This window comes from Euwallacea fornicatus, chromosome 2, assembly GCF_040115645.1.
Source record: "Euwallacea fornicatus isolate EFF26 chromosome 2, ASM4011564v1, whole genome shotgun sequence".
Taxonomy (NCBI): domain Eukaryota; kingdom Metazoa; phylum Arthropoda; class Insecta; order Coleoptera; family Curculionidae; genus Euwallacea; species Euwallacea fornicatus.
The window spans coordinates 4,643,740-4,667,917 of record NC_089542.1 but is presented as its reverse complement, the minus strand read 5'-3'; the positions used below and the strand labels follow the sequence as shown (position 1 = coordinate 4,667,917).

Genomic DNA, 24,178 nt, shown 5'->3' with positions numbered 1-24,178 from the left:
AAGAAAGCTGCTTTAACCCCCAGCCACCACCTTTCCCAAAATTCTTATAACAGTTGACAAACAAGTTATACATTAACGGACCACTTACCCTGGACAAAAATATCGACATTTTCATCAAATAAAGAACATCGAAAAAGAATAAGAAATTTAAAGTAGTAGTTAGATACGTTTAATAATCTAAGATGGAAAAATTCACATTTGTTCTGAATAAACAGGTAGCTAACTCAAGAATTGGGACTATCGCTCTATAGATGGTGCCATCGTCCATTTTCTCAAGCGCCTCTTTAATAACTTTTCGCATCCATCAAATTACCTCTATCTCGCGTCATATTAACTTTTAAATCACTATAGCGACGGTATTATCCACCAAAACAAGGAAAGCAATAGAATCTTTTTATAAAGGTCGTCTAGATCTACATTGAGGCATATGCAGAAGACATCAACATATGATCATAATGGAAAAAATGGAGATTTTCCATTTACCAATTTTTCAACTTTTTTTGCTAATATGGGGCATGATTGGGCTTTTTTCTCTAAACGGCCCTCAGTTTTTACGATTCAGATTGTTTGAAATTCTCTTTGAGGCGTTCTCCCACTTTCTCACCAAATTTTTATAGCAGCTACTTATACGTTAATGATGATTAATACACGACAAAACATGGTCGTAACCCAATTTAACCTGAGACAGAGGGGCGGATTAAAACTAAAAGCGATTTTAATATAAAAACAGGGGCGCCACATCTGATTCTGACAGGGTGAGGCCCCATTAATCAAGCCGGAAGCCCTGGCCAAGTTCCGTGTTGCATCTCGAATCTGATATGGCGGGGGAGAAAGGTGATGTTAATTAATTACTGATTTATTATAAACAACGTTAAAAAAGTCGTGTTTCTGATACTGAAAGGCGCCCTCACAGCGGAGTTTCCCCAACTTTTTTAATTAATAATCATTGTGACGTAGGTAAATTTAACTTTAATATGATCTCTAACCATTTTACGAAACTGTAAACGACATAGTAATAATAGAAAGATAATGAAACGATACAAGGAAAAATCCTTGGATCAATATTGATATGAAAAACCCACAAAAACATCAAAGGCCGCAGTTCCTCGCATCTTTACTGCTGGCAATTTAACAGGAATCTCCTTATCTTCGTCTTAAAATCAGTTGGAAACTCAACAAATATTCTAATACATTCCGCGTTTTCATCGAAAAAGTGGCCTCAAAAATGCACAATTCACTGGTCGTAAGAGAGAAGCTGGCACTTTTTTTGCAGGTACCACCCTTAATTTTTTCAGATCACCTGCTTCCTGGTAGCCCTTTTGTTGCCTCTAGCAAACACTCAAAGTTGTGGAGCGAAAGGTATTTATTGTCTCAATGAGACGACGTACCAAACGTGTTGGTACGTATTGTTCTGGACAAAATACAGTTCCGAATATTACACTTGTGAGGACGGTACTTACTGCGATCAAGATGTGGGTAATTCTAGGTAAGAACGAAATTCGCTGCTTGACTTTTATAGCACCAAATCAAGGTATTTTGAAGATAAATTTCAAAAAGTATTCTTTTTATTTAATATTGTGAATGTTTCTTCGATTTCATGTGTACTTATTACTGTGTAGTTTTAAGGTCGGTTTTAAGGTACTTCCTAGATTAATTTCAGAAAGGTACCACCTATAGAAAGTACTCAAGTTTACGTTACTGCAAGCACATCAGTATTGGTTTTAACCCTTGAAGGGGGTATCAGGATTTTAAAGATTCTCATCAAGTGTTATGATGTTCTTTAATATTTGGGATGCATGATAACTTCTCTTTTCACTAGATTTGACATCATTAGACTTGAAAATGGTTGCACCTGTACACTACAGTTCTTTTTACTAACTTTTGCAACAATGAAGTTAATTTATTCCTCGATATGAAATTTTGATCCCCTGCAGACTTTTATTGCCATCGAAAAAATATTACTTTACTTTTGGACGTGGAATTTTTTACTAGATTTACTTGAAAATGACTCTAGAGAAAATAGTACCATTTATCACATCATAAACTAAAGAGTGTCGATTTAGCTCCAATAGGAAAAATTCGACATTTTGAAAATTTTAGTTATCGTTTTACCTCACTTCTCAATCTGGCACCACCTTCAGACTTAGTAGAATTGTTTGAGAATGGTAGAGCTCATAGAAAATTATCAGATTAGTACCGTTGATTGAAGTTTAGAAACAACACTACATATTAAAAAATGTTACCTCGCCTTTAAACTTGGTAGTTCTTCGAAACTGTCTAGATTTGCATCAAAATGGTACCTCTTACTGAAAATAAACCCTCCAATTTCTCACACATTCCAAGTACAGCTTTTGAAGTCCCCGAAGGAAATTTACTTTCCTTAAATTCGTTATCTCATTTTTCTCATGTGGTACCACCTTGGAACCTGTTAGATTTGCATTAAAATCGTAATACTTATAGAAAATGTTCGGACCTGCTATATTCCAAGGATAGGAGTGTTCATATAAGCTCCTTAAGGATATTTCAATGGAGATGTCCTATTTATAGAAATAGTACTATTATAAAAGTGTTAGGCATAGTACATAAGTGTTTGCATCCTGGATATGTTGTGTGATTTAATAATGTTTGTCTCACTTCTGAAAGTGGTACTTCATAAAATTAAGAAGAAATTAATAATATATTTTATAGAACCATGATCTCCTGATCAAGCGACATCTGCTAATGATTTGTTAAACTAAAATTAGTTTTGGTTGTGAACTACTTAAGTCCCAACTTTCTCTACCCTTGGTACCATCTTTACCGGTACCAAGTTGATCTAAAAGATTTCTTATTATTTCGTGTCTCCAGGTGCCTGACAAACACAACTACCTTCACAACTACAATCAGTACCACCACAGCAGCTTCAGCTTCAGCTTCAGGTGAGCCTCACTCTTAAGCATTACTGTGTTTTAGTCACATTGGAATACTCTATAGCGTGTGGTAATGCGGGTATTCGCTGTTTGGACGACTCCATCTATCAAACCTGTTGGTGGTTCTTGTGGACGGCCAAATACAGTTCACAGTACTACTCTTGCGACCCTGGTTATGTTTGCGATCAGGAAATTGGGTAAGTTCTGGTTGCAAAAAGAGCGACACTTAGAAATTTGGTTGCAGCTGCGTAGTGTCCACTACCCCGACAGCATCGGTCACCACAATTGCTCCTGTGGACACCACAATTGCTCCCGTGGTCACCACACGTAAGTTGGGGGTAAAATTTTAGTTTCGGTATAATAGCAGTCCGTGGTTATAGCTAAATGCGGGTCATACACCATTTACTGCTTGAATGATACCACCTACCAGACCTGCTCAAATTCCTGGTTGTGGGTGAACTATATCTATTACACATGTCCGAATGGCACTGTGTGTGATGACACCAGTTCTCAGAAGTACTATGATTAGAAGACTTCTGGTAGCCGAAACTGATTGCGCAATCTTTGATTTTGTTTCAGTTGCACCGTTAAGGGTACCACCACCGATACCGCCACCAGTACCACTACCATAGCACCTGCAACTCCCAATTCTGGTACGTAAGTAAAACGAAATAACCTCGATAAGGAGAAAAACGGTGGTACCGCGTTTTGCAGGTTGTGGTTCCAAAGGTATTCACTGCATCAACGATAAGACTTACCAAACATGCTGGTACTTCTTATGGTGCGTTAAGTATGATTTTGGATATTCTACGTGCGAAGACGGTACTGTTTGCGATCAGGAAAAAGGTACTACCAAGTGAGTATTGAGGTTCTAGTTGTTGTTAGCTACTTGAGGGGTTTTGAGCGAATTTTAGATCTTCATGCATATTTTTTTTCCAGTTGTGTGGCCGCTACGTAAGGCGAGCGATGAGGCTGCGCGCAGAGCTACAGAAGAAGCTGCGCGCCGAGCTACAGAAGAACTGCGCATAGGCTTTAAGGTTTGATTTCCACATTTAGGTCTGTAAAAAACAATAAAGGGATGTTTTTTCCTGCATTTTGGTGTTGGTTTTGACCTGACGGGCCATCGCAGTATCTTAATCCGGAATGCGAAATCCCGCAGCCGAGAGAGTTTTATGGACAATCCGAAGGCTGGAAACATGCAGGCGAAGATGTCAAGCCGGCGGGGTAATATGGGAAATTTGCAGCCGCCGTTCATATGCGCGGACCCGCTCCGTTCTTAATTATGCGAATTCTTGCGATTTAATATAACTAATGCGATAAAATATCGACTGCGGAGCAACAGCAGCAGCGGGCGTTTCATAACTCCGTTCCACCTTATTAAATGCGTCGGATAACTTCCGGGAGAATGTTTAGAAATCCCGCGTCGAACAGCGGGATTGCTTATTTTGCAGGCGCCGAAACCGGAACGTTTATTCATCGTCGAAAATGAATAATTGCGATACCGAAAGGTATGTGTTACGAACGAAGGAGAAGGATTTAATTTACTGAATTTTGCCGCTCCCCGAGTGGAAACGGTTCGTTTTCGTCACACAGGGGATAAGGGGCGCGAAACAAACAACGCCATCTATCAATCAGAACACACTGAAAAAAAAAACAGCGACATCTACACTTCCGTCGATACGAGCGCACATCCCTGGTGATAGTAGTAGTAAAAAAACATGTTACACACGCACACTCCATCGGGAGCGTAATTTCCGAAGGCGCGTCTATTAATCCAGCTCATATTACACTCAATGCACACAATGCACTCACATCGGGAGATAAACTTTTGATCCTGTCTCTGTGCAGTGCACGATAGCGGAGCAATCAGAACTAAATCTGAAACTAAACTTGACGCTAGTACATACGTGATAGGTGTGCGTTTCCTGCGATGGAACGAAATAGATAATTAACCGAACTTTTCCTTTTTTCCAGTGGAAACGCTTTATTTTTAATTAAAAAACACTCGGGGAATAGGGCGTTTTCAAACGATAACGACATGTACCAATCAACAAGCAAATAAACTCCAGCGCCACCTACTTTGACGGATGCGCGCATGTCTAGTGTTCCTCATTAGGTGCTTTTAAATGTCAATATTCCAACACCGAACGTCACTAGCTTCGACACCTCGTACACTCTCACCTAGAGAGTAATTTCTAAACATGGCTTTTATTCACAATCCCTCTCACAAACAAAAATAAAAAAAATTGAGTAGGAACTGAGAATACAGTGACACAAGAATAAAGTTTCTAAACTTAATTCCGTGCAATGTACACTTTTGGAGCAATCAGAATCAATTCTGGAACTAAGTTTGACGCTTGTATTTATTTGGGGTGTCTGTGACTTGAGTGAGGGAGAAATACTTAATGTATTGAATTCTGTATTTCTCCTAATAGGAACACCTGTAGAGCCTCATTAGGGGCTTTCAAACATCACAAACCATAATACAGTTACACCCACAGTACAATTTGTGAACTCGCTGCTATAAACACACTTTCCTTGAATACGGAGTGAGAATGCACTCTGTAAAGTTTCTTAGCGCGTTTCTGTCCAAGAATGGTTGTGGCGTAGACAGAACTAACACTGAGGTGTGAGGGTCTTAAAAGCGAACTAGGCTTGACACCTAGGTCTACTTGATACGTGACACTTCGTGTGTGTATTAAGAGAGTACTTTCTGAGATCTCAGACCAAGTGTGAGTGTGTTAAAAGTTTTCAATAATTTCTGAACTTTCCCGAGTTAAAAGCTTCTCCAGCAATGTGACTGTGAAGCAAAAAAGTATTTAATGGTATCAAGGAATCTCGAAAGCAATACATAACGTGAAAACGGTGTGAATAGAAAGGTCTTCGGGAAATTTACTTTTGGTGTGAATGTTTTGGCAAATGTTCGGACATTACTGGTTCAGTGGAGCATTTAGAACATAGTGCGACTTATTCCTTTGTAAACTCTCCATTTTGATATTTGGAAATATTGACAGAACCACTAAACCTGGTTTGTTAACATAGTGTAGTTCCAGAATGCATTCGGTGTGAGTGAGATTCATAAACCTACTAAGTGTAGGTGTAGTCATGACAATCAAACTCAAATAGACTAACTTGATAAAATAATAAAAAAGATTTTAGCATTGCGGGCGCGTTACAAGAGGGAGATACACAGAGGCTCAGGTGTTGCATCCTGTTTTATTATTTCAGGGAATTATTTCGGGAAAATGAGGCAAAGTCACTAAATCTCCGGTTAGGCCTGGCTCCGCTTGAAAAGTTCCCAAAAGAGATTATCCTGTTCCTGTTTCCTTTGCGTTTGTTTCGCCTTCTTCCGTGATATTTATATGAACAAAACTTTAATTAACTCTTTGCAAAAAGAGGAGAGCATTAGCAGATGCGGCACCCGGTGTATGTGGAGTAGATTTCTGACCATTCCTAATATTTCGATCGTTCTCGCTGTTTTGAAATTTGTAATGAAGCATTAAAAACTAAATACAATGTGAAAGTTTTCCCCGTAGGGCCGCATCGAAGCCAACGTTGCGGCTTTGTTTCTGCGAGACAATGTGCTTCCTGCCCGATAGGCTGCCGTGTTCATTTCCCCACTTTTGTCTTACGTAAGCGCCTTCCCTGTGGCGATGAGTATCACTTTCAGTTTATTTTAAAACTATATAAAACGACCTTATATGGAAATAACACATAAGACAGCTGTCTAGCTATGCAGCGCACTCATACCCGAGTTGCTGAACGCACCTTAGGGACTTTCGAAGCGTTCTTAACACCAGGTGTGGTGTTTAAATAACTTAACTTAGTACTTTTTAACAATTTATTTAAATAAATAATAAAACAAACATTTTGATATGCCGGATCACCACACGTCTGAAACAAAATATGATGACACTCCCATTGAAACAAAATCAAGACAAACTGGTACCTGAACAAGTGTCCATGCAAGTTTTTTTTGAAGGGAAATTGTTGGTTATCCGCTTAGAGCACCCTCCAAAAACAAACTGCTTGCATTTACGGGTTCTCGGGTCGTAGCTCCACCTCATTATCAAAGCCTTGCAGAAACCCTTCACTTCCGGAAGTCTACAGCGTACATCCGGCAAACCTACGCCAAGAAATCTATGTATGTTGGTACGATTAGATTGCACCTACTCACTGTCAATGTAGTCATCGTCTAAATCATCGCTTTTCACTAGAGCATTAAAACTACACATCACAATAAGGACAATTGTTATTAGTACCATTTTTACGTGGGCCCGAACGCTTTGTGGTATCGTGCATTGAATCATGTTGGTTCCAATTTCAGGTCATTGAAACAGAAAATTGCAGAGCATTGCTATACGATCTTGACCAATTTTGATTTCTTAACTGTGGTACCAAAATGGTTCGCTCTGATTGAATTTTTATTGTATTCTTTTAGTTTAATTTTGACGTGATCTTTAGGGTGGTGGGGGGGGGGAGGGGGGTGCTTTGGCGCCTGCATCTAAGTCAGTAAATCAACCTGGTAATTACCAGGCGGTTGTTTTTAATTGCAAATATAGTGATTTCAATTAGCGTTCGCCAGAAAGCCAGCTCGAGCCACTTTGGAGCATTATGCAAATGCGCCACCTGAGCCCTTTCAAACGGGCCTGATCTATTGGCATCCTCTAATTGGGGGGCCGCCCCAGCCCTATAGGTTTTCAAGATGCTCAGTTCACGTAAATAATTGATTTTACGTGCCGGAAAATGGGTCTTTCTCTAATTTAAATTCGTCTGATTATCGACCTATGTGTCGATAAGAAATCGCCTCTAAAAGCAGTAGTTGGTTAAGGCGGCACCATGCTCTGTTAATTCACCTGAGAGAATCAAAATTTCGACAACAAGATATGTGATTCCGCGAGGCAATTTTGCATTTAGAACTGATTAGAGAGTAATTAAAACCAGTTTTAATTACACTTGGGGTGGGTGTGTTATCAGATTATGAGGTCGTTAAGTGGAGCACTGAGAACTTTGGTCGAACCGAAATTGACAACTCGATAAATGTCACTTGGCAACTAAAGATGAGAATTTGTATCGACTCAACGTTGTGTCTGAAACTGGTGATTACAGAGTAATTCGAAACAGTTCGTTAATATGTGGAAATGATCGAGATTAGGAACTACGCATTCGGGGTGAGTGTGTAGAGACCTCATAATGATTGATTAATGACACATTTCTGCAGTGTTTAGAGGGCGCGTAGAGCATTCCATTCAGCTGTAAAGCAAGTTTTCCATGAATGCAGACACTACGGAAACTTCTTTCCCAAGGAGGACAAAATTTAACAATACCTCGATTGAAATAACTTTCTCCCCCTTAAGCGGCAAATGAAGGAAGTTTTCTCGTGTTCATGTCGTGGACAATAAAAAATAGCCTTCAGCATCGATCGTCGATAAATTTCGAAGACGTCATTTGGACGGCACATTCTCGACTTAATTGAATGTCAGATTTTTGATTGGATTTTTTTTGCGGTTCCCCTCGATCTGACCGATCGTGACGCAATTATGTGGACTTAAAAGATTGCGGTACATCCTTGGGAGGTTTAAAACAATGATAAATCACCCCACAGAAACAGCCATTCGAAAGCGCCTGTTTCGAGTGCGTACTAGGGATGTTCTCTGGAGTCGATAAATGTTTGAGACAGGAAGGGAGCCAAAGAGCTGCTGGGGCAATTCGGATCTCAGGTGCAAAGGAATGCGCCCTAATTACGAAACCAATTACAAGAGCTATTTAAAAGCCCTCTTTATATATTAATAATATTATTTATTTGGCGGTGTGTCGCAGTGAGGCGCCGCTGAATTTCGGTTGTTTATCATTTTAAAAGTGCTATCTGGGAGACCGCGAGCGCCACCGCTGGAGATTTAGGAGCACTCGTTGGAAATTGCCACAAAATACGCTTTAGGGGCGCATGTTTGCAGGCCAAAACAACAACATGCATGTCCCAAATGATTCTTGTTTTAAAACCGCAAATGCAATCGCAAAAACCGCTGATAACTTGCATAAGTTCCACAAACACCTGCCCAAAGTGATACTCTGAGTGACGTCACACGGGAGATGGCGCGAAGTAGTTCGAGGTTAAATTCGAGAGCATGGCGCCACAGATAGGCTCATCGGGAATAATTTTTATGAAGTCCCAACGAGGTCATTAATAATGTCTCGAACAATCTGAAAGCCTCAAGTTCTTAGGTAAAAAATGGCGAAATAATGTAGCAATAAAAGCGGAGGCTCTCCGAGGGCAAATCGATCACCGGGACAAGATTAATTGCGGCTGTCGGCCGGGAAAGGGAGAGTGACAGAAAGGGTTAGAAAATGGCCAACCGATGAGAACAACGCCTTGGTAGACCGCTCGATCATGTTGCTCTTGAAAAATGACGCGTTTTCGCCCCTCTCGAAATGCTGAAACAAGCCCCGAATTTGCCCTTAAAAACCGACGACACATGTGCGGTAATTACCGGGTAGTTACCATTACCAGTCGAATCAGTCGTAAAGCAATTGTTCGTCCGTCAATCGCACTGACCGTATGTGTCGTGAATGTAAATACAGATTAATAACGTTGAGATTAATGGCTGAATAACGCATGGCTAATAACCTCTTAATTGAGAGCCGCTAGATATTGAAACGTGATTGAAACCCGGCGGGTGATTACCCTTAATGCATTCATCCCATTTCATTGAAGGTGCGAATCTCGTATGAGCACTCACTCACTCTTGGAATACTGAGAACTACGTGGAGTCGAACCGTAACTGATCTTCCGCATTTGAAAAAGCCTAAAATCCCTAGAGAGGCGCTAAACTATCGATTTTATCTTTGCGCCTTTTTAACGATTTTAAATATTAGACTTTTCAATTTAACCTATTCTCGCCAAGAACATTTCCCCGTCCACTTGGAGTTATTTGCCGAAGCTACCTAATAGAGGTCTGAAATTACACCTGAAATATCTAGAACTGCCAGCGTTGGAACCAAAACCAATGCGCTTAATTTGAAAAGACCTAAAAGCACTAAAGAGGATCGACACTGGTGACCTGTAATTTATATTTTAAATATTGAACTTTCGCTATACTTTAATTACGTAGAGAGTGACGTCGAGCTTCCCGAATAGTCAATTTTTTGCAGCTCGATAATAATCGAGCTCGTACTCATTAATGTTTCTCGATTTTAATTATTGGATTCTCATTTAGTTATTAGTGTCCACTCTTCATAAACCATTCTTAGAAATCAAAAACTTGTAGCGGTGTAACTAGAAATGATGAACCGCATTTGAAAACCCCTAAAACTGCTAGAGAGGCGCAAAACTGTTAACACATTGTGTGACGCTTAACGGAATTTAAGGGTAATATTTTCAATTACTTGTAGTTTCGCCAAGGATGATTAGAATTGCTGCCGATTCTTCGACCTGCATTCACGAAAATGTTTGAAGTTCCTTTTAGTTCGCTATCAGTTCGGCAAGTTTGCCTCAAATGTTAGATATTTTCAATTGCACACTAATAATTGAAACGGTGTACAGGCATCTGTACCTGGTGTAGGTGGAGCCACTAGAGAGGAGCCAAACTATCGACGCCCTATTTATTACTTTTTGATTAATTTCATTGGTAAGTGGATCCATAAATCAATTCTAATAAGCCGTGTCGTTTCAGACGGGCAAAGGTATCATCAGTAATTGACGCTGCAATCGATACTAGTAATGAATTTCCTGCGAGCCGTGGTTAAAGCGCATCTGTCCTGGACGTCCATGGACGTCGACACAGACGAAATTATATTCAGGTCATTTAGGACGGCAATAATTTCCATGAGTGTCATGTTGCCCACCAGGCCGGCGTTTATCATAATTCCATTATCGATAAGCGTTGTTGCGCAGACCTAAACTCCATAAAACTTGAAGAACAAACTTTTTAAATTATCACAAATGTGGTAGAGAAAAAACGAATGCGTTTCCTGCATTTGAGGGGCAACTTTTTCATGCAAATTGGCCAACTTTGCGGTCGTCTCTGTTCGGTAACTAGTGCCATAAACTTCGGTTTTTAGGTGACATAGACAAGGTTTAAATGGCGTCATTGCGCCGTGAATTCTCATTAGTTTACATAAATTTCAGTCCAATTGGCGTGGGCGCGCTTATCTAGGGAAAAAATACGCCAAATGTGATGTGGCGACGAGCTCCCATGTCAGCGATACTGCCAAATGTCTTTTGCAAATTTAAACGGAATTTTATGGACAAAAACGATGCAGAGAATATCTCTAGCTGTACAATTTTAGATTGTATTTTGCCGTCTTAAGGCATTTTTTTATTCTTCCCTGTGTAGCGGAGACAGATCTCAAGATCACATATTTGGGAGCATTTAAGTCCAAAAATTACTTCAGCAATCCTACTTGCTTCGAATATGGTGAACGTGACCACTGTGACACTCAAACTCCGAGCGTAATATCTGAACGCGACCTTATTGAAGCACCGACCCTGATCACCTCAGTTTACACAAATTGTTTCCATGCACACACTCAACTGTAATTATTCGTTCAAAGTATTTTTTCGATGTATTAAAATGAATATTCACCATTCACTAGGAGTTCTGATTGCTCCTCTTAATCGTGATGAATCACTCACGCGTAATGTAGTTCTACAGTGATAACATACTCACACCTGATAGGTAGTCTAGATCCATCATAAATTCTGCTTGCTCTCTTTAGTTCTTCATGGCTATTAAGAGGGGTGTTGTAATGGAGACACACTTACACCTAGTACATAATTTCTCAACACCTCTACATTATGAAAAGTTACTGTGAGCTCAAATTCAATGTAAATCATGAATGGTTAGAATTAAGAGAATAGAACACACTCATTCTAAAGACACTCACTTCTAAGAAATGCGTTTCAATTAGGCAGCTCCAAAGAAAATCGGAGTATTGGAAGCAGTTAGAATCACAACTATTCAACGATAAATCTCGTTTAACTTGGAGTAGGTAACGTGAGGATCACATGAACCACCGTCACTTGCACTCGGTGCAAGTAGAATTGGATGGTTGATTCTATAAATCATTTGAAAATGTGCATCAAGTAAAAATCGAAATTCCTCATGAAGAAAAACGAAATTGTTGAGAATTTGGATATATAACTTTTACCTCGGACTATTTTTAATTTATTAGAGCATTTACAGAGATAATAGACTAAAACCGCATGTGAACCCGCCTGACAAGCAACAACTAAAGATGGGTTAGTGTATCGATCTATATTTTCAAATGTAATCTAAAAGTAGACATAAAAACAATCTAAATGGACTTAAAAGTTAATTATTCGAGGCGATTCGAAGCCCTTATCTTTATTTCTAATCAGATCTTCCTCGGACTTATCTAGATTGTTCTTTCCGTAAATTTCCCCAATTCGTTTAATTACCTGTCTGCCGGTTCTCACATTCCTGCAAATGTATTTCGATAATGCTAATTATAATTAACAAATTATAATTCATTGACTAAATTTCTCTGAAAAAAATTAGGAAAATTAGATTCTTGTCTGTCACCTGACAGCTTTAACCAACTTTCCGAACTGCGGCGAAGTGAATGCCGTCCCCTTCTCCTTCATGTTACCCTGCAACTTCATCTCCTCATCTACCTCAAGGGCGCTGATTTCTGCAAACCACGTAGTTTTAAGTCACACCCTTTATGCACACGCCCATTACACCTTTCTCGTCTTTGGGCTGCGTGCTCGAATGTTTCGCAATGGGCGTAGCTGAAGGCTCTCCCGTCTTGTCCCCGCCCATCTGCTCGATCATGGCGAGATGCGAGTCGATGTACTTCTTCACGGACTCCACCCTCTTCTTGTCATCAGGAGGCAAATTTTCGTATTTCCTCAAAAGATCGCGTAGCACCTGCGCCTTTTCGTAGATTTTGTCGTTTTGCTCAGAGTGGAAGACGTAGTCGCTCTGGTGAATATCGAAGGCTGCGCAGAAGTTAAAAGTAGTAAGCAAAAATGAGAACATGTGTATTATCAAACCGATTTCATTCATTTCCTTGAGCTTAGCCATGGGATCATCCATCTCGTTTTTTGTGATGGTTTTCAGATACGTTTTGAGCTCGGCGGGAAGTGGTTGACAGGCGGTATTGTACTTTAATTTCTTGATTAAATTGCTCATTTCTGTGAAAAGCATCCAAGACTCTGCACTGCTGTTGTAGGTGGATGAAAGAAAATTCACCAAATTAACCTACAAAATTAATTCTGCGGGTCGTAATAATGTTTTAAACGTTATTTGTAATTTTACGTCGTATCTTGCAGACTTAAGACCATTTTTAATTATTCCCCGAGCGGTGGAGAGCGATTTCACGACCACGTCTCTGGGGAGCATGCCCATTAGAATATCATCCACGTCCAAGAATTGCTCTTTCGTCAAATTAAGGCTCTAAAACTCCATAAATTATACGAAAATTTGATAATAATTATTAATCACCTCAGTAGCTGCTTCTTTTGCCAACGGCAAAACGCTTGTGACTGTTCCTGAAAGCAAATTTGAGACATAAGAGCCCTAATGATTCTTACTGTTTAATTATGTGTAATTACAACTAATTACAAATTAGAAATTTTAATTTCAGCTATTTTCTAAATAACTCACAAAAATTATCATTTGTTAACATTTTATATCGATTTGGACTATTATTGTTAATCCAGACTCTTTATTAACTAAATCAATAATCAATTAATACTAAAATTGTATATGCAGATCGAAATTCGGAGAAATCATCGCAGAATTCTACGAGTCATTGAAAAAAAATATGACAAATTAGTGTTTTAATCGGACCTAATGACGCTTCATTAAGCTTAATGATACCTAATTCCACCTAATTAATATTAGTTTTTTCGAGAAAATTAGGAAATTTTTCAAATTGTAATTAATTAGCATTTAATTAAGATATTAATTAAGGCGAAATTTCTCATATACCAGGGTTGTGCTTGGCGTTTTCATCCTCGCATGGCTTGATTTGTCCCTGGGTCATATTGCTGCATTGTGTAGCTGCAATAAATTCAAATTCCTATTAAGTGATTATTCTAATTAACCCTAATTATCCCCTCTACTTTGAGTTAAATCTTCTGCAGTTGTGTTGAATTGGAATTCCGCGGAGTTCGAAACTAATTCAGTAACTTCGAACTCCGTGGAGTTCCAAGCTTTCCCAGTAGGGGTCCAGGTTACTTCAATAGCCGCGTCGGCGTTGTTGCCGTTTTCTCCCTGCTGCGTGCCCAACTAGAATTTCGAAAATAGTATAAATCAACTCTAATACTTCACCAATACCTCAGGGACTGTCACATTTCTGAATATGTCCGAATTTGCGGTCACTAATACTGCATCTACTATAGGTATATCATCATTCGAAGAGGTAGCCTCGGATGGCAACGTTTTTACTAGGATTGCAAAGTTATCATCAGCGACTCTAAATGCTACATCAAGTTAAAACCTGCGCTGTTAGAGGAAACTTCAGCCTCGCTGCTCGTAGCTTTGTTTTCGTCATTCATGGAATCAAAAAAAGTGGTAATTTTATTGTTCGAGAAGGAAGCAGGAACATCAACTCCATCGCTTGAGAAAGAGTAAGAAGTAGTACTAGAAGAGTCTTCAATTTCAGCAGATTGAAGCTGAATCAGCTCAGACTCATTTTCACTCATTACTGAAGCAGCAGTCTCTCTTATCGGATCTTCTCTCTTCACAAAATCTTGTTGAACATACTTTTTATAGTCTTCCAAACCTCTTCTGTGTGCCATTTCGTGGAACTTTTGGTCGTCCTGGACAAACCTGTTAAGATCGAAGTGAAGAGAAATGAAGTGAAGATAGTAAAGAAACGAAACCTGGGCCAACGTTGAAAATCTGGGTTGTACCAGAGGAAGATGTCTTGTTTCTCTTGGTCGGTCAGTGGTTTCTCATGAAACTGGCCGTTCTCAGATTCTATGGAGAGAGATAGAAGAAAAGACAAAGTGTTTGTCATAAGGTGGGGGATTTGTTTGATGGAAGGGGGGAGAGGTTGTTATTTAGGTCTTGTTCAAAAGATGCAGGACTGTATTTTTTGAAATATCAGGAAGTGGAAGATCCAGAGTAAATTTTGGTGGGTACATGACTTGAAATCCTTGATAGAAACTCTATAACGAAAAAAAGATGATTTTTCATGAAATGAAGATGAAGGTGTAGAATAAAGAAATGATGTTCTAAATTTTTCTATGAGGCAAGAGTTTCTAAGTACGTGTGGTGAAAATACTGAAGAAGTGTGAAGCGCAAGGTTCAAAATTAACATTTACCATCACTATGTTTGACCTTCAACCTTTTTCTCCGCCTTCTTTTCTTCCTTTTGTGCTTCTCGCCAGTAGAAGCCCTTTTTCCTCTTATTTCCTCAGACTCATCTATTACCAAACAACACATTCTCATTAACTCTTATCCTCAAGGAAAATCAACAACTCGCTACCATGAGATTTAATCACAACTCTATTATTCTTATTCTTCTTGTTTGCTCTTCCTTCTCGATGTGAATAAGCCCCTATTAGCACCTGATCATTTCTCCGTAGCATATCATCTACAAAAAATGTGAGATCTGAACTAAATAAAGTTGAGGTCAGCACTCACCACCGCTCATGACCACTGAATCACTGCTGAAGAGCTCAGTTGTCACTTCCATCAACTTCATGACATTTTCATAAATGTCATGTTCGCTTTTATTGTTGTTGGCAGCAGCTTCATCTATGTCTAATTTATCGTTATCAACCTCCTCAAAGCTTACGTCGTCATTGTCTGTTTCACTATTATAATCAGCAACTACAGGCTCAAATTTATTTTCACCATTACCGTTTTCCATGTCAGTTAAATCAGAATAGTCATAATCATCATCGTTTTCTTCAGTTGTTCGTCCATGATTGTCCATAGTGAATTGATTCTGTGTTTTCTTCACTGGTATTTTCTTAAGGATATTGGAAGTCATTATGTCCTCCTCCTCAGAGTAGTCCCCTTCTGTTTTGAATTTTTTACCTGCTACCTGTGACCCCTGATGAACCTTGTTGTCAACATCCTGGATCCCATCAGGGTTGTATTCGTAATCTATCTCTTTCAACCCTCTTCGATAAGAAGGGATATAATCGAAGGCGTTGTCGGGAGATTGAAAGAGTTGATTGCGGTCAAAGTAGTCTACTTCACGGTCTAGTCTGTCTTTATTTTTTGAGTGCTGCCTCACTCTTTTTCTCTTGTATTTGGCTACTCGTGGAAGACGTTTCCAGTCCCTAGAATGAGGAGTTAAAGAGAAAAAAAGAGGTAATAAACTCACCTAATTGCATCTAAATGTTTAACCCTAAAATTTTTCTGCTTTTCGCTTCTATGGGCAGTTCTCTTTTTATTATAATTGCGCACTGTATGGGTGGTTTCAGTAGTGCTGTCCTCATTGTCCTCTTTATTTACAATGATCGTGAAGTGTTCATCCTCAGTGGTTCTGCCTGCATTTAAGTTTAAAAAAAGAATAAGGATACAAAGAAAATTTACATTGAGTGTTCTCCACGTGCAAAATATTCTCTGCTTTTTGCTTTTCGGATGTTACGAATTCTGGAGTAGTTGCAGGGAGGATCTTTTTGCTAAATCCTGCTACCAAACCCAAAAAATCTTGAGGGTCAAAGTAGTTATACCCTTGATTCTCTCTTATGAGAAATTTCTCCTGTGCCTCACTAACCCCAGGCTCATAGACTACTAAGTCGTGCGCCTTCTCAAAATTATCCCTCTTGTCCTCATTTAGCTCATATTCCAACTCTAAATCATTATTTACAACTACAACTGTTTCAACTTTTCGATACTCACCATGTTTTTTCGAACTGAAGTTGCTTTGTGCCATGTAAATGCTTTTGGTCATATGACTATTTTGTCCAGATCGCTTTAAATCATTAAAGGTGGCATTGAGAGGCTTCACCACTGCTTGGTGGGACGTGTGTTCTTTTCCCACCTCCGGGAGGACCTCTCCGAGTGTTCTAGAAATATTCAGGTTATTCTTTTTTGGGAGGAAATTTATTGGGACCCCATTATTCTTGTTTGGAGGGTTGTCGGAAATATTAGGAATATTTTCCCTGCTCTCTGATGAGAAGGGATTGTTATTCTTCGTCATAGTTGAGTTCTCAGAGCGGTTTTGTGACACCAAAGCATTGATTTTGAGAACAATGGACTTAGGCCCGTCCTCATTATCCTCAACGTGCTTCAATAACTTTCCATTGCTTATAATGCTTATCTCGACCTTACGCTTTTTTTTCTTGGTTGCACCTTCTTCGTCAACTTTCATAACATGGTGCTTTTCCTCATGGGATTTACTGGGATATTTCTGATCTGTCTTCTTTATATAGCCAAACTGCCCATTGGGATTCATATTTAGTTTATGCTTCGAGCGAAAACCCTCCTTCAGTTGTCTCTTGAATCTTATTGGACTATGAATGTTCCTGCTATACCTATTGAAATATATGTGAGAGTGAGTATAAGGAGGATGGTAAAGGATCCTACCGTTCATTAGGATAATGTTTTTGAAATCTCGGAGCTTCAAATCCAGCATAAATAGTTCCCTCCTCTTCATTGTAGGAATCATGTTGTTTCTCCTCCTCTGTCCCGTCTTCAACGAGGTCAGAGAAGGAGTTGCCTTCATCGTTGCTCTTAGTTCCTATATCCGAATCTAACTTCATTTGGTTTTCCTTTATTTGACGAAAATGATTATTGTTGCGAATGTTGAAAAAGAGGCAGCTTACAACGTTATCGGCCAAGAGGCCGCGGGCCTCTTGTTGGTACTTATTATACTCCTTCTGGTTTTTGACCGCATGACGGATAAAGGCGAAGTCTCTTTTATGCTGCTGTACGTTGTTTAGAAAGTCATTGACTTCTTGAGGTAAGCTTGATTTAGGCTGAAAGAACTGAGAAGTGATGCAAGAATTGGTGAAGATGTATGCGTGGTTATTACTCGTAGGTTACACATTCGATTTTCATGAAATTTTTACAATAATTAAACTAAATTATTAGCTTACTAATAGCAGAATTGCAGCTAGCTCGAGGGACGCATCTAGGAGTTATGAATTTTTAGGTTGGCTTTATATTTAAAACTGGGTTAGAGGACAAAAGTGAAGGCAAAATTCTCCTGCCTGCTACTCCTAAAATAATCCTCCGAACTTCAATGAAATTTTAACCACAATTACGGTACATTGTTGACTAAATCATCATCAAATTATTATTGATTTAATGATTGGCTGTCGGAGTTATGATTTTTTATAATTAGCTCTCTGCTTAAACCTTTGCTTGTTCGTTGCAATACCTACTCAGTACTTCTGGCAAATACTCCTTCATCAATAATCGTGAAACTTTAGCTTCAACAAGAGTTTATTAGGGGATAATAAGTGGCAGAAAGAACTGAGTTGTAGCCTGCAGCTCGAAAAACTAGAATTTTTTAAACGAATCAGAATCGTCCGCCAATCTACCACGCGGTTTTAGAGCGACTAAGGCCCGGAGTCCTTTAAATCTATTCTAGTGAAATAATCTTAAATTGATTACATGCATGGGTATTGCGAGCATTGTTGTTTATGATTATTATGTACAGGAGAGACAAGTAATGTCTTATTAAAGTCGTTCTCTGGTGTGAAGTTCCTTCACGAAATATAATTTTCTACTGTAGCGCGATGAGGGAAAGGAGTTTTCAAACTCCCCTACTAAATAAAAAATGGCCTTTCAGCGGCGCTCTTTCAATCCCAATCAACCCCTTATAATTTCATTGGCCAAAGCCCAGAAGGGCCCGCTCCAGGCCTGTTTAGTCGGTGCACTTGCCCACCTTGAGCTTTTTAAAATTTTAATCCCCCATTAAAACCCATTCGTATTTCATTGGAAACGAGCCACCACTTTAGGGTCGTTTTATGCAATATTTAGCCAAAGCCCGGTTTTGTTTATGCTAAGTGTATCGGCTCTTAAGGCAAATGCAAATTTCGTCTGTGTTTTTCGGTCGTCGGTGATAAGACTGGTTTATTGTCGATGGCGCTATTAATGAGCACTTTTATGGAGGCGGCCCATTTTTAGATCGGGAGATAGAGAACGCGGGCGAAGGAGGAAATTGTAATGTGCTCTTCGTTAAGAGTTGCAGCCTCGTTGGAAAGGGGCTCCTAGAGGAATCGATATTAATTTAAGTTCTTCTTTATTTAGAATACTAAAAAATTCAGGAGAAACTGCTCTGCGAAGTCACTGCAAACCGCTTTGGTATATAAAGAGATGAGGGGCGCGAGTTTTCTGATAGATCGTAAAACTTGAAAACATCGTAAATGTCAAACGGAGTCAGTCATTTTGTGTGCATCAGCTTGTAGCACAATTTAATGGTTACTTATGAAACAAAAAATCATGTTTCCGAAATGTGATCAACAATTCCCGTCCGGTTTACAGACCTTATGGACCTGCTTGATGAGCGTTTGTTCTGACACTGGAGGCTTTAAGCTTTCTGGCAGATACAACTTTTCAATGCCATGTCTGCAACAACGCAATTTGCGAATCTTGGAAAAGACAAATATTCATAATTCTTAAAGAGACGACAACGCCTCTTTAGCTTGCAAAATATAGAAGAAAATTTTTAGTGGGTCCTAGCTATAAACTTTAAAGATTCCCAGGGTTAATTTTTCGCCAGCTAGAAACTATCAAGTCTTCAGCACTCACTAAATATGATATAAAAATATTTTTCTTTAATAAGACAAAGAACGCTTTTTATGTTAGAATCAGTTCACAGCGCAATTGAATCAGTGTTTGTTCTACTATTTAGAGCTTTTCTCTATCGGATCTCTGGCAGTTGCAAATTTTTTATTCCAGTGCTGCACTAATTTTCTAAGCGATAAGGGATAGGAGTTTTGTAATCCTTCAAAAAGTTAAATGCTACAATTCTAAAATGGAAATGATCACATCCATCAGGTGTGCTCCAGCCGATAGAGCGTATCAAAGAGCATCTTTCCTGATACTTAGAGTCCTACTCCATAAATCCTCGACCAGCTATATTATTTCGAATCCACACTGCTTTATCTTTTAGGCAGATGCGTGTTAGGACTTCCCCAAAAATTAATTAATTAATTATTAAACTGCTCAAATAGCTTTCCCCTACACATCACAGGAACAATAATTAATTTAGAAACATTATGCTTCTATATCGACGTACAGGAATTAAATTTGGTAAATATGTTGGTCGCATATTTATCTCGATAAAATTAGTGCAATGTTCAATATATTTCAGCGTTTAATTAAAGCCAGCGCCGCCTGATAATGAAACATATCCGGATTGCATAATTAAATTGATTTGTATCGCCTGATTAGACAAAACTATTGCGTCACTGGGCGCTACTTACTTGAAACCAATCCTGGGCATGTGAAGAGGACAGGAAAAAAGTGAGGGCGAAGCTTTGAAGGAGGATATTCAACATAAACCTGAAACGAGAAAGTAAATTGAGACATGTAGATGATTTTTAATAAACACGGAAATTAGTCTAATTTCTATTGATTTGAGAACCCTTAAGGGGAGAAATTTAAATGTTTCTCGAGTTTCCAAGTTAACTGGCGTCCTTCTCAAGATAACAGTCGCTTGAGGATTATTTGAACAGCTGCTAAAGGGGGATTTGTTACAGATTACATGCAAAACAATTGGCTATTGTGTTTTCTTTAGTGTACCACCTCGCAGCTTCAGTAAAAGTTTACAGTAGCATGCAGGAGAAGATTTGTTGCTGCGTCAGAGGACCGCAGAGGGTTAATTTTTGAATAGTTGTGAAGTACAGAATAAGATTCGAGTTTTGGCATGTTTCGTGTTAATAATGGTTGGGAAGAAAATTTGAGGCCTAAGTTCTTCTAGAATCGCCAGAGAGGCAGAACGCGATATCATCCAGTGATTTCAAACTCCTGAAATGTGATTAGAAGCTTAACAATGGTGAACATTTACTGCTACCAAAGTAAAATTGGGTTTATGATTCACACGAATCTCGACATTAATCCTGGTATTCAGGGACAAAATTGACGCCTGATTTCCTGTAGAAATGCAGGCAGTAGCAGGGCAGAATACCGAGTAATGATTTCAATGACTAGAAAATTTATTGCTGGCCCGCAATAAAACATTAATTAAACGACATGTAACAACAGCAAAACTTGCTCCATAATTTCCAAGAATCAGGAAATTAATAGGGAGAAAAAAGTCGACTCTTAACTTCGTGCAGGTTCCTGGCAGCAGCAAAGCACAATATCGGATAGTGACTTCAGATCTGGAAAATGGTAATATTTGAAAATTCGCTCCTGCTAAACCACTCGCGATATCGACCCCAGTTTTAGCAGGAATTTGGAAAAATTGGTGCCTGAATTCTTGCAAGCCGTTACGAGCTACAGTGGATAGTCCGGGCTAGTGACTTCAATGGCTGAGTTTTGACGACAAGCTTATCAATATGTAAAAAATCATTTCTGCCATATCAGCAACAGTATCGGATCAACGCTTTGCAGAAATGGTAATACAACACTAAGGTATCTGACAAAAAAGTAGTTTAATTTTTTGCGAAATTCTAGGAGAAACTGGACACAATCTCATCAAAAACATGGCTGAGATTATATGCATATTGCAAAAATTCTCTGCTTGCAAGTAACTGAGAATAGAGTAGTAATTTTTTGGCGTTGCCTTGTTGCATTTTAAGTTTCATATCGATATCAGCGAAGTAACGGAATTATTCGTAGCAAATTGCAAGAATCAATTACAAAATCAAAGAAACGTGTGTCATATTTAGTAAGATTATGAGTGGTAGAGTGAAAATGTTGAGTTGCTGCGATTTTGAATAAGGAATCAATGTCTCGATGGACGAGTTTGGTTTATACATGGGAGGATTTTTAGGTAGGTTCCTGGCAAAGAAGTGCGTATCATATTTAATAGGATTATGAGTGGTTGTGTGAAAATGTCTAATAGATACAATTTTGAATAGGAAATTAATGTTCTAGTATATAGGTATTTTGACCAGTAAAGACAGTCTGTCGTACAGTAATTGATAAAGATAATCGACGATTCTTCACAGAGAAACCCCTATCATACTCATACTCTTTTTGATTGTGAGTTTCACAGCAAAGAAATTCGACATCTCCCTTGCAAAGGCAAAATTAATGGAGATGGAATATTTTCTTAAAGAGCAGCACAATGCCGGAGCCTCTGCACCGTTCAAAAGGAATATTATGACACATTAAAAACGCCCTGAGAGCAATACATTAAAAGAAATCTGAAACAGATATTTCGGGACGTGAAAAGGCACTGTGCCTGCGTCACAATGGCATTCTCTATATTATTTTCGCTTTTCGAGGCGAGAAACCGTCGTCCTCATCATAATTTTGCCTTCGGCGATTGGCACAAGATTAAAAGACTGTTCAAGGAAAATGACGTTTTTATTCAGATATCTGCGGAAGGTGCTGATTAAAATGGGGGAGTAATTAGTGGGGAGAATTCGATTTTAAACCAAAGGGAAATATGTTCTTACCTTACGAGAATTCGTCAAAAACTGGCAGGAATTATTTCGGGAAAAAGTACTATTGACACAAGTCAAATGACATTGAGCCACACGTTAACCTCTCTTAGCAACCCATAAAGCAAATAGAGTGTTCTCATTAAATGGATGCTTATAATCGCCCCCTGAAAATACAACCACGAGACGTTAAGCACTCGATATTTACGACCCCATCTCCGAATCGAAGCAGCGAATTCAATCAGAACTTGCAAATCCTCTTCGGGGACGATAAAAGAGGTCGGGATCACTGCAGCCGCATACAGGGTGACGTTGGGGGCTTTGTTTTACGACCCCCGACCCAAGGCGACCTGCATGAGCCACCCAGAGCTTACTACACCTTCCTTATGGCTTCTAAATCTCACATCCGCTTTTATAACTTGTTGCCGCCGATAAAACACCTCAAAAACTATCTTTTATTTAGAGGTGTTTCATTAAAAAATAATGCCTGGAGGACCATAGGGTCACGACGACGTGTCTACTCAAATATTGTATTCTCTTAAAACACGCCACTGATTGGAAACCAAAATTCTAGGAAAGAGTTCTCGCAGATCGTCTTTTCCCCTTCAGAGACGCCGCTGGTTTTTGCGCTTGAATCCAGTTTGATTTTCCTGTATTCTTGAATATGTGTTGCTAACTTAGTTCAAAATTTAATTATTGAATAGCGTCCCAAAGTGCATGGGAAATTTCCTAAAAATCTTCAAATGCCGACAGAAACTTAGTGCAAACTTTTTCCCTCTTTCCAGAGGAGCTCTTGGTTTTACTGTTGAATCTCAACTGATTTCCCAATATTGACAAATATTTATTGATACTTTCACTTACCCGTCACCAAAAGCAATCAAACGCCGCTGGTTTTGTCAATTGAAGTCAAATTGATTTTTCAATATCGAAAAGTGCTTATCATAATTTCTTTCAAAAAATCAAAATTTTCGGTAAAATCTGATACAATCAGACTTTACCGAATTCTTATACCATAAATTTTTAAATCCTCAATCAGATTTGAGTGACTATCATCAATTAAGCGCTCCCCGAAGATACGCCTTTGGTATTTCACGTTTCAACCCAATTACTCAGTTATCTGTGATTTTTTATTTCGTGCACGCCTATGGCTTTACTAATTGCTGCATTGCCTTTGTCAAGTCAAAATGAAGCCAATTTGACAAAGTTCATTGGTGTAACAGTTGAACTCGAATTTTCCGGAACTTTTTCACGGGAAACTGCTTCAAACTTGAAACGGTTTTGAGAACGCCCTGAGTTATTATTTTCAAGCATCTGTGTCCGAAGATATACAGTGAATTTCATAAACATACCGAAAAATTTTCAGAGGATGTACAGCTCATACACATAAATATTTAGATTGAATGAAGTCAAGTCGAAAATTGCTTCGTTTCCAAGATGCAAAATGTTTAATTTATCTAATTTTTATTTTATATTTCCAAATTGGTTTGGAATAAAAACATGAAATTAGAGAAGCGCTATGGTAAGATAAGTGTGCATGTTCCGGACTAGACAGAATATTTTCAGCTACACCAGTGGCGTCCCTACGGCCATTCAGTGGGATGTTTTCAATGAAAAAAATGGTACACCGCCGCCTTTTTTTTAATGCAAATATTTATTTCTTTATGTTCTATCAATTAATTATAAAAAAGGCCTTTTACCGGTCTGTTGCTTCAGTAGCCATTTTCAAGATAAAAAATAATTTTTCATTCCTCTGAGTACCAAAAACCCGTCGTAG

General features: G+C 38.9%; 2 protein-coding genes across 8 annotated transcripts; one reads left to right on the top strand and one right to left on the bottom strand.

Annotated features, from left to right (window-relative positions):
* The first annotated feature begins 1,092 nt into the window (after window positions 1–1,092).
* On the top strand, window positions 1,093–4,002 carry LOC136345763 (uncharacterized). Its single transcript, XM_066294353.1, has 9 exons — window positions 1,093–1,243; window positions 1,296–1,486; window positions 2,848–2,918; window positions 2,974–3,106; window positions 3,154–3,236; window positions 3,290–3,425; window positions 3,489–3,562; window positions 3,624–3,765; window positions 3,849–4,002. Exons 1-9 carry the CDS (start codon window positions 1,226–1,228, stop codon window positions 3,865–3,867), a joined length of 867 nt encoding a protein of 288 aa, XP_066150450.1. The 5' UTR covers window positions 1,093–1,225; the 3' UTR covers window positions 3,868–4,002.
* An 8,155-nt stretch (window positions 4,003–12,157) lies between these two features.
* Window positions 12,158–22,530, bottom strand: LOC136347065 (repetitive organellar protein-like). Of its 7 annotated transcripts, XM_066296752.1 has the most exons (22): window positions 22,420–22,526; window positions 20,275–20,353; window positions 17,665–17,826; window positions 17,426–17,610; window positions 16,739–17,373; window positions 16,430–16,690; window positions 16,218–16,383; window positions 15,746–16,173; window positions 15,527–15,691; window positions 15,369–15,476; window positions 15,205–15,306; window positions 14,761–14,857; window positions 14,376–14,707; window positions 14,213–14,322; window positions 13,999–14,164; window positions 13,865–13,936; window positions 13,376–13,422; window positions 13,190–13,327; window positions 12,925–13,132; window positions 12,613–12,870; window positions 12,452–12,560; window positions 12,158–12,349 (listed from the first exon to the last, which is right to left on the bottom strand). In XM_066296752.1, exons 2-22 carry the CDS (start codon window positions 20,347–20,349, stop codon window positions 12,214–12,216), a joined length of 3,960 nt encoding a protein of 1,319 aa, XP_066152849.1. In that variant the 5' UTR covers window positions 20,350–20,353; window positions 22,420–22,526; the 3' UTR covers window positions 12,158–12,213. The 7 variants fall into 7 exon arrangements, with proteins under 7 accessions (XP_066152849.1, XP_066152839.1, XP_066152801.1 ...); XM_066296742.1 differs by having other exon boundaries at window positions 12,470–12,560; window positions 15,527–16,173; window positions 22,420–22,530; XM_066296704.1 differs by having other exon boundaries at window positions 15,527–16,173; window positions 22,420–22,529.
* Between the last annotated feature and the right edge of the window lie 1,648 nt (window positions 22,531–24,178).

Coding starts and splice junctions, on each gene's coding strand:
- LOC136345763 (XM_066294353.1), top strand. Junction 3,107..3,153: donor GTTTGCGATCAGGAAATTGG/GTAAGTTCTGGT, acceptor ATTTGGTTGCAG/CTGCGTAGTGTCCACTACCC. Junction 3,237..3,289: donor TGCTCCCGTGGTCACCACAC/GTAAGTTGGGGG, acceptor CCGTGGTTATAG/CTAAATGCGGGTCATACACC.
- LOC136347065 (XM_066296704.1), bottom strand. CDS start 20,349: ATGTTGAATATCCTCCTTCAAAGCTTCGCCCTCACTTTTTTCCTGTCC. Junction 17,611..17,664: donor GCCTCTTGGCCGATAACGTT/GTAAGCTGCCTC, acceptor CGTCAAATAAAG/GAAAACCAAATGAAGTTAGA. Junction 12,871..12,924: donor CAAGGAAATGAATGAAATCG/GTTTGATAATAC, acceptor ACTTCTGCGCAG/CCTTCGATATTCACCAGAGC.